General features: G+C 48.1%; 1 protein-coding gene across 2 annotated transcripts; it reads left to right on the top strand.

Annotated features, from left to right (window-relative positions):
* Nucleotides 1–1,037: 1,037 nt before the first annotated feature.
* TEKTL1 (tektin like 1) lies at nt 1,038–9,732 on the top strand. Of its 2 annotated transcripts, XM_036089082.2 has the most exons (7): nt 1,038–1,621; nt 3,014–3,118; nt 7,575–7,773; nt 8,177–8,343; nt 8,477–8,572; nt 8,662–8,775; nt 9,352–9,732. In XM_036089082.2, the coding sequence occupies exons 1-7, from the start codon at nt 1,052–1,054 to the stop codon at nt 9,598–9,600; spliced, it is 1,500 nt and encodes a 499-aa protein (XP_035944975.1). In that variant the 5' UTR covers nt 1,038–1,051; the 3' UTR covers nt 9,601–9,732. The 2 variants fall into 2 exon arrangements, 1 of the variants encoding a protein (XP_035944975.1); XR_013443870.1 differs by lacking the exons at nt 1,038–1,621; nt 3,014–3,118; nt 7,575–7,773; nt 8,177–8,343 and having other exon boundaries at nt 8,420–8,775; nt 8,993–9,485.
* Nucleotides 9,733–10,134: the final 402 nt, after the last annotated feature.

Genomic DNA, 10,134 nt, shown 5'->3' with positions numbered 1-10,134 from the left:
TAATCAAAAGTTTGGTTTTGCGCCTGTTGAGTTTGAGGTGCCTACCAAATGCTCAAGTAAAAATGCCACTGCTAGAAAGAAACAAATAAGGTGATATGATGGAGACTTATGGGAGAGGGATGGAGAGCAGTCCTCTCTTTATTCTTCCTCAGACTCCAGCCTCCTTCCTTTGTTGAAGAAAATCCACATCAGATGAGTCTCAGTAGGAAATAAAGTTCTCCTTCCTGCCATAGAAACAGGAAGTTGAGACATGACTCACTTTCCCAGCTTCCCTTGCAGCTAGGGCACGGCCATGTGACACAGGTTCAACCAGTTAGATGCAGCCAGCTTAGACTAGACAGGCAAAGAAGCAGGTGCCACAGAGAGTCGGCTCCGTGGGTGGCTGCAGTGGCAGCCTCCAAGACAGACAACGCAGCTGAGCTTCTACAATAGTAGCCATGATGTTCTCAAGAGCCATTGCTTGTCTTTTTATTTTTTGGCTGTGATTCTCACTGTGAGGCCATCTTTTCTGTTTCTGTGGTTTGCACAAACAAATCCTGAGTGATGGGAAAGAAGAGTTGGGCTTAGAGATAGTACTAACGAAAGAACCTTTTGACATAGTGATATTTAAGTTGGGTTCTGAAGATTGGAGAAGAGCCAGCCATGGAAAGGACCTGGAAAGGAGTATGCCACCCAAAAGGAACGATGAATGCGAGGCTCTGAGGTGGGAAAAAGCTTAGTGTGGTCCAAGAGCTGGAAGAAGGCCTGTGTGGCTGGGGGTAAGAAGCAACAGAAAGAGATGTGCTAAATGAGGTCGGCTTCCTCAAGGAGCCAAGATTCCAAGCCACCGTGGCCAAGTTCCAAAGCAAAGACCCGGTCCACGCCTCTCTGTAGCCTTTCCCCTCCCCCACCCATGGAACTCCTTCTGCGCTGTTGCCACCGTTGTCATGGTGATAGGCACTGCAGTGCGTTTCACTCACTGTTCAGGCCAGGAAGGAGTTGGCGCGTCTTTGGGAGTCCCTGCCCCTCCCCGTGGAGGCCCCGGGCCAGGCCGAGACAGCAAGCAGGGACAATGCCCGTGTTGATACCCCCAGCTGAGCGGAGCCAGGACACCCGCATAGGGGCTCCAGCATGGCGCGAGGCAGCCAAGGCCATCACGCAGAAGGCGCACCACCTGACCGACCGCTGCGGGCAGGAGGCAGTGACCATGTGGCAACCCAAGGACAGCGTGAGGGACCCACACGTGGCGCGCCATCTCTGCCGCGCTGCCTACATTCTGCCCTGGCGTTTCCGCGTGGAGATGCTCAAGGGCGGTGGCACCTTGGAGAAGCCGCCGCCGGGCGAGGGCGTCACGCTGTGGAAGGGCAAGATGAAGCCCCCCGCCTGGCACGCCCGCCTGCCGCTGCCCATGCACCGCGATGCGCGGGCCCTGCAGACTGCCGAGGTGGTGCACGCGCACGCGCGCGGAGCGCGCCTCACCGCCGCCCGCTTGTGCCGCGCGCAGCACCAGATCAATGGACAGCTGCGGCTGCTGCTTCGCCAGCGGGAGGCTACGGACCGCAGGCTCAGCGAGGTGCGCAAAGGCCTGCTCATTAACCAGCAGAGCTGCAAGCTTCGGGGCTACCGGCCCAAGTCTGAGAAGGTGGGACCATTCTCCCTTCCCTCTCAGAGACCGAGGCCTCAGCTCCTGGATGCTCGGCCTGGGAAAACCCCTCCCCGTAGAGAGAACACCCACCTCCACCCCAGGCCCCAGCTCCCATCGAGTGAGGGCACAAGAAGATGAGGACGCTCCCAAGAGGAGGTGCCTCGATTCCGAGCCCAGAGGGTGAGACCCTCCCGAGGGGATGAGATCCTCAGGCCCCTTGCCCCAAAGAGAGTGTCTATTCCAGTCCCCCAACCAAGGAGAGAAAGTGGGACTCTGAATAATCAGACTAGATGAAATTCTTCCCAAAGGGCAACCACAGCCCTCAGCCCAGGTATGAAATCACCCACCCAGCCCCCAGGCCCAGAAAGTGAGACCCTCCCTAAGACCCTCAATGCCCCAATCCCAGTGAAAACACACCCAAAGCCCCCCGCTGAGGAGAGTGGGTGATGTCCTTGTCCCAACCAATGAAACTCTCCTCAAAATGTTTGTTGTTGTTATTGTTTAAGATTTTATTTGAGAGAGAGAGAGCAAGCAGGGGGACAGAGAGGGACAAGCAGACTCTGCACAGAGCATGGAGCCCAATGTGGGGCTCAATCTCAGGACCTTGAGATCATGACCTGAGCTGAAATCAAGAGTCAGCACTTAACCTACTGAGCCACCCCGGCACCCCTCCTCAAAATGTTTTTTTAAACCCCAAGTCCTCCCCCACAGCCCCAGAAAGTGAGAACCCCTCCCCAGGCCTCATCTGGGGAGAAAAGAACAGGTCCTACCTACGAGTTGAGACCCTCAGACTCCAAGTCCCTGCACCTGAGAACTAAGTCCCCAGCCAGAGAAAAGAGTGAGACTCCTAGTCTCAGCCCTGGTGAAATCCTCCCCCCTTAAGTGAAACTGCAAACCATCACCCCAAAAGTGGGGAACATTTTAGCCTCTCTAAGGAGAAATGAAACCCCCACACACTGGGTGGGATTCCTACTCCCAGCCCCCAAATCCAGATAGTAAGAACCCAAAAAGGCAACCCCTCATCATCCCTATGATGAGTCCCCTGTACTTCTGGCCAGGGAGGGAGGATAAGACCATCACCAAGGAAGGGGGGACCCCCAGCCCCAGAGTGAGAACGACCTTCCCCCAAGTTAAATCACCTTCATCCCATCTCACTGGACTCCTACCTATGAAACAGAGAAGCCCCCAGCCCCACTCTCTAAAGGATAAGACCTCCCCCCCAGTGAGAGCCCCCTCAGAGTGAGGTCCCCAAAGGGTGAGAGCACCCTCAACTCCATTCTCCAAACCCAAAGTTTATGACATTAACAAGCCCTCTACTATACACTGGAAAGAGAAATCTCCCTCCAGCCCCCTCTGGAAGGTGTGAGAGATTCTCTCCTTGTTTTCTAGGTCCCTGACAAAGCTGACTGTATGCTTACCTGGGAGAAGGAGGAGCTAAAGAGCATGAAGAGGAAGATGGAAAAAGATATGGAAAAATCAGAGGCTCTGCTCAAGGTTGAGAATACCTAGGGCCAAGTTAGGAGGGGCGGAGGTGGATCCGAATGGGTGAACTGCTCTAACCTTGGGGACTGTAGCCAAAGCAAACCCTCAAACCACACCCCTGTCCATCCTGCCCTGACACTCACTGTAGTTCCACTTTGTGCAGTGGGAAAACCGAGGCTCTGAGAGATGGAGTTGGGCCCCAAAATAACAACGAACACCCCTTCTGTGCCAAGCCCTGTGTAGTCACTGGGTTAACTTCTTAAAACTCTCCTGTGAAACAGAAACTATGATCCCCTCATTAGAGATGGGGAAACTGAGACTCAGAGAGACACAGACTCACCCAAGGCACAGGGCTAGTCAATGGCAGGGCTGTGACTTCAGCTCAGGCATCTTTTTGTTTTCCATCTTTACCGAGGTATAACTGACCATTTAAAATTGTATATATTTAACACAACTTGATGATTTGATATATGTATACATTGTGAAATAATCACCATAATCAAAGTAATTAACATATCCATCACATCACATAGTTACCTTTATGTGTGTGTGGAGAGAACACTTAAGATCCAAACTCTTAGCAAATTTCAGTTATAAAATACAGTACTGTTATCTATAGTCACATTGTTCTACATTAGATCTCCAGAACTTAATCATCGTTGCACAACTAAAACTTTGTGCCCCTTGACCAACATCTTACCGTTTCTCCCTCCCCTGCCCCAGGCCCTGGCAACCACCATTCTACACTCTGGCGCTCTGGATTTGCCTATTTTAGGTTCCAAATATAAGTGAGATCTTTCTGCATCTGGCTTATTTCACTTAGCATAATAATGAATCTCCAGGCTCATCTATGTTGTCACAAATGGCAAGGTGTCCTTTTTTAAGGCTGAACAATATTCCATTATATATATTTTATTGTATATGTTTTACATTATATATTACATATCATATATTCTTATTCTATATTATTAATATAATACATAATATATAATTACATAATATTATAACACATATATTATTATCTATTATTATATCATTTATAATGTCATATCATATTATATATTAATATATTCTATAACAATATATTATATGCTTTATACTGTATATTATAACATATGTACTATATAATGTATTCTATATATACTAATATATATTATATACTGCAATATAATACATAATATATAACATGTATTAATATATAATGTATATTATATATTAAGTATCTTTTTAATACATATTATAATTATATTTTATATATTATATATTCCATATATAATATATTTTATATATAAATATAATATAATTATATTATATTTTATATTTTATATTATATATTATAATTATATAATTTATTATTATAAATTTTATATGGTTTCTATGATATAAAATATATAAAATATAATTTCTATATATCATATTATACATAAATATACAATATATTGTATAAAATAGTACATATTATAATATATTATTTATTATATATAACTATTTTATAATATGTTAAGATATCAGTGTTTTGATTATTAATACATTAATATTATAATAGCATATATATCGCATTTTCTTTATCCACTCACCTGTCAAAAGACACTTATATTGTTTCCATGTCTTGGCTATTGTGGATAATGCTGAAATGAACATGGAGTGCAGATATCTCTTTGAGACCCTGATCTTTTTTGGATATATACCAGGAAGTGCCAGAACTACCTTATGATTCAGGTCAGGTCTTGAGCCTAGCTCTTTACACTGTGATATGTGCTCAATCTTTGTCAGCTCCAGCCAGAGATGGTCTGTCACTACATCCTTCGCTCTTACAACAAGAATTTCTTTATGAGGGCACTAATGGAGATGAGAGAGCAGCCAGGTTTGATGGAGCCTTTGGAACTGGTTAAAGTTAGCTGGTACCCTGTGTGTGCTTTTGACTCATCTATTTGACAAATATTAATCCAGTACCCTGGTGTCTGGGCACCATGCTTGGCATTAGGGACAAACAGTGAAGAGGACAGAGCTGGCCTTGCCCTCACAGACTTCACATTATAAGGACATTCAAATAAGAGACAGATCAGGGTAGTGGGTGAGGATGGGGGAGGAAATTTAGGAGCTGGCGCACCACTGTCCGTGGTTCAGAACCTTCCTTGTGCTCATCCCACCAAACCCCCAGGCCACGGTCATATTCCTTTAAATCTGGTGAGTCCTGAAAAATCCTTCAAGAAAGTCTGAAGCAGACAGGGGAGAAGACCCTGAGGGTGGCCCCAGTAGGGAAGGGTTTGCAAGAGAGAAAGGGGAATGGAGAGATGGGGAAAAAACAGACATAGATGGAAACTGAGAATGGCCACTGGAGAAAAATGCTTACAACCAAACAGCTATGTTTCAGCTTGAGATTGTGAATGCAAATTGGCACTCAGAACTTTCCCAGGGATCTTACCATGTGTCTCTAGAAGGCTTGTTGTCCCACTGGGTAAGTTATTTCATACTTTCTCTTCCTTCAAACCTCTCCAGATCTCTGCTTTCCTCATTCTCAGTGAATGACCCCAATGCATGGAAGCCACTGAAGGGAACCTTTCTTATTATTCCCTGCCAATGTTATAATTCCACCTACCTCTGCACCCACCTTCTCCCCATTCTCCTGCATCACCAATATTTCCATCTTTACTGGATTATCCTCACCAGTGAACAAATGGAGAATTATTCTCTAATGGGTACAGATCTGTTTGGGATGATGAAAAAGTTCTGGAAATGGACAGTGGTGGTGGTTGCACAACATTAATACCCCTGAACTCTACACTTAAAATTGTTAAAATGGCAAATTTTGTTATGTCTATTTTATCACCAAAAATAACCCCTCTGGATCCCATGCTCCCCTCCAGATAATCTCCATTTCTCTGGTCCTCTCACTAGCCCATCTTCTCTGCACATATTGACCCCATCACTTCTTTTGGGCAGGAACCGGATCCGTTTTCCCCACTGCATTCCCCACTCCCTGATACATTGCCCAGCACACAGGAGGGGCTTGATGAATATTTGAATGAATGAATGAATGAATGAATGAATGAATGAATGAATGACTTTTTTAAATCTACTTTTACTCAAGTGGATGAACCCCAAAGAGATTATATTCAGCAGAAGAAGCTAGACATAGGATACACACTGTGCGATTCCATTTATATGAAGTTCTAGATGTCAAAAGCATTTTCTTGAAGAGCCAGGTAGTAAATATTTTAGGCTTTGTGCAAGATGCAGTCTCTGTTACAATTGCTCAATTAGGCCAGTGTAGCACAAAAGAGCCAGAGACAATATGCACATGAATGAGCATGGCGGTATTCCAGTAAAGCTTTAGTTACAAAAAGAGGCAGCCAGTCCATAGGCTGTAGTTTATGGACACCTTAAAGTACAGGCAAAACTAATCTGCAAGGCAGCTTAGTAGGGAGGAGGGAAGGGGCACCAGGGATATTTTTGGGGTGATGGAAATATCCTATATTTTGATGAGGGTGGTATTTATATATGGATATATATATATTTATATATTGTCCATATATATTATGCATTTATATATTATGTATTTGTAATATATATTTGTAATACATAATATATAAATGCATAATATATTATAAATATATATAAATACATTATAAATACATAATGTATTATAAATACATAATAAATACATAAAAATACACAATATATACAATATATATAATATACATCCATATATAAATACATAATAAATATATATACATTTATATATGGATATATATACACACACAAAAGACTTGTTTTAATATATGGATATATATATATGAATTTATATGGATATATATACAAAAAACTTGTTTTAATATAACTTTCAAATAACTGCAAGTATCAAAGAAATGCAATATGCTTCATTTTATAATGGTGGAAGTAGGGTTTGGATGGGAGTAGGAGTTCAGATGAGATAGATGTTGGTGGGGGAGACACTCTGAGGACAGCAGAGGGCTCCTGATACTACTAAGAGCAGAGGAGGAGAGACCCTGAGGCTAGGGGAAGGGATCAGCCCTGAATGCAGCTGAGGAGCAAAGGACTGGTACAGGAAGACTATTGGTGTAGGTTCAGGCTACACCTCTCCTCTTTACAGGTGGAACAGTTGAAGGGAGGTGGGGTTTTCTTGCAATGCCAGAGCAAAGCCAGGCACAGAATGCAAAAGAAAATGACACCCAGAACAAGGAAGCTACCACCAGTCCCTTCTGCTCCTCCCCTCTCCACCCAGGAATCATTGAACGCTTCTGGACAGGGGGAGCGGTGTGGGAAGTGTCTGAGCTTCCACCTAGAAATCAATTCTTTCTGCCAGGAACCAGAACTGGACAGGGTCAGTTCGGAGGTGGAAAAGTTTTGCAGCCAGCAGCAGAGAAATCGCTTCCAGCCGCCTCTCCCAATCTCCCCACTCACACTCTGCCTTTTTCTCTGCCCCTCTCTGCTTCCTTGCCCCCAGGCCCTGGCGTCCTGCCACGACACTCTGGCCTTCTGCTGTAAGGAGAGGCTCCAAGCTGTGGACTTAATGAACCAGCCACTGGATAAGGTTCTGGAGCAGGCTGGCCGCCACTCCTGGGTGAACCTCTCCCGCGTCCCTTCCCCGCGCACTCAGGGCCAGAAAACGCCTCCCCCAGACCCTGTGGGCACCTATACCCCAGGTAAGCCCCCACAGAAAGGAGCCCACTATTGTAGGTACTCTTGGGTGCCCACTCCGCCTCCACTTCTCAGCCCCTGCCTTCCCTGGGGAATTCCACCCCCTCCCCCCAGACCAAGTGAGAGGGCTGAGAGCCCATCTCCACTGAGGCCACGTTCTTAATTAGCTCTTTCCCTGGCACACTCCTGCTTCCCACACTCCTGCGGGCAAGCACTCCTTCAGTCAATCTGCGACACTACTTATACCAACTCCACCAACAGCCTCTCCCCTGGACTTGCTCCAAGTCCTTCAATAAACCCCCTCGCCCAGGGGCCAACACAACCTGAGAATAGAGAGGGAGACTCAGACAGCCAGGATCGGGAAAAGGAGGCCCTGGGTCTCCACGCGTGACCCCACCCCGCCCGCAGAGTGCGCCACGGCGCTGTACGAAGCCAAGCGACTGTTGATGGAGTCCAAGGACACCTTGCTAGAAATGACAAAGAACGAGGAGGACGTCCAGGAGCAACAACAAGAGATAAGCGATCGCGTGTGCGCCTCGCTGGCGCAGAAGATGCGTGAGACCTTGGAGCTGAAGGTGGGCGCGGCAGGGGCGACTCCTAGTTGGTGGCGGGAGGCTCGGGTGGACTAGAGCTGACTACGGAGATGGGGACGCGGCAGCAGAGGAGCCCGGAAGTCAGTGTGATCCCTCTGTGCTCCCACCCACCCAGGAAAGAATGAATATGACCTTAGGACTAATGAGGGGAACTATCCATCGGTGCACGAAATTCAACCAGGAAATGTACATCACTCGTGGCCTCATCAAGGTGTGCTGTGGCGCAAGAGTGTGAGGGGGTGGGGCCAGGGTTGTCCGCCTAGCCTGGGCCTCACTGCTCAGCACACCGCACTCCGCCAGGGTCCTCTGTCAAAACGTCACCTGGAGACTCGAGAGAAACTGGATAGACCTCTGGTTCGAGTGTATCAGAGACACGTGGGCACCCAACTCCCCGAAGCCTCCCGCCTCGCCCAGGTATGCCCCTCGGTGGCCCCTTCCGCGCCTTCCCGTCCTCTCTAGTCGCAGCCCCATCCCGGTAACACCGCTTCCTCAAGCACACCTGACCCAGGTCTGCCAGTCCTTCAACTCCCATCCAGAAGGAGGCCCCCCGGTACCCACACCTGTCTCAAAAAAGTCCCCTCAACCTCTACCCTCCTCACCCCCCTCATGATACGGCCCTCTTTCAACCTAGCTCCTTCATGCATTCCTTGCCCAGATGCTCTCCCACATCCCAGGTCCTCCAGGTGCGTACCGCCCCCCGCCCGCAGCCCCGCCTTGTCGCAGCTTCTCTTTCAAGCGCGTGTTGCCCCCAATCTCTGCGAGTCCCGCCTCTCCTCCCGGGCTCCCTCCTGTGCTCCTTCCCAGGCTGGGACCTTCCGCAAGCACACGTGGCCCAGGTGTGCCCCTCCCCTTCCGAGGTCCGCCCCTTCTTAAAGGTATGCTCTTTTCACACACACACCTGGCCCAGGCGTGTTAGGCCGCCCCAGACAGTGCCCCGCGGCCCTTGCTCCGGCTCGCCCGGCCCGCAGCACGGTCCCGCCCCCTCCCCAGGGCACTGACAAGCTGCAGCGCCACATCTCGCACGTGGAAAAAAACCTGAAGGAGCTGCTCGCCACGCACAAGAACCTCACCGGGAGCCTCAACTGCAAGAAGATCGGGTATGAAGTGGACTACAATGTAGTGCGCCTGCGCCTTCGCCAGCGGCACCCGCACATGTGCTACGAGCAGGCGCAGCGCCTGGTCAAAGACTGGGACCCGCGCACGCCGCCGCGCGTCGAGTCGGATGCTGCCACAAAGTGACAGACTCGCCCCCAGCCCCAGCCTTCCGGCGCAGTTCTGGCTGGACCTGCTGAGCAGAGACTGACCGCTCAATGGCTCTCCCCCTCGCCTGACCTACCCTCCCTCGAAGCATCCTCTAGAACTATAATTAAAAACGGCAATAATTACCATTTATTAAGCACCTACTGTATATCAATCACTTACCCTACAACACTTTATGGGCAGTGTATCCTGGGACTTAACAGGCTGGACCTGGGCTCCAGATTTCTGGGGTTCAAATCCCAGCTCCCCAGTTTCAACAGTGTCGCCTTGGGCAAGTCATTGTCCCTCTCCGGCCGCAGTGTCTTCACCTGTAAAATGGAAGTATTACAGCACCCACTTCAAAGGCTTGTCATAAGGATAGTGTGTAATGGTGTAGAATGGTGACTGCCCAATGTTACACAGCTAGTAAGCAGAAGAGCTAAAATTTTAATCCCTGCATCTAAAGCCTGCACTTGGAGCAAAACTTGAAGCTCCCCTCACTCCTCCCCTCTTAGATGAATGTACATTCCCAGC

Source organism: Halichoerus grypus, chromosome 1, assembly GCF_964656455.1.
Source record: "Halichoerus grypus chromosome 1, mHalGry1.hap1.1, whole genome shotgun sequence".
NCBI lineage: Eukaryota > Metazoa > Chordata > Mammalia > Carnivora > Phocidae > Halichoerus > Halichoerus grypus.
Note: the sequence above shows the minus strand (reverse complement) of the source record. Positions and strands in the feature narration are given on the sequence as shown.

Excerpts from the sequence above, each read along its gene's own strand:
- TEKTL1 (XM_036089082.2), top strand. The coding sequence starts at position 1,052 with ATGCCCGTGTTGATACCCCCAGCTGAGCGGAGCCAGGACACCCGCATA. Across the intron at positions 1,622-3,013 it reads ACCGGCCCAAGTCTGAGAAG|GTCCCTGACAAAGCTGACTG; the intron begins GTGGGACCATTC and ends CTTGTTTTCTAG. Across the intron at positions 8,573-8,661 it reads TCACTCGTGGCCTCATCAAG|GGTCCTCTGTCAAAACGTCA; the intron begins GTGTGCTGTGGC and ends GCACTCCGCCAG.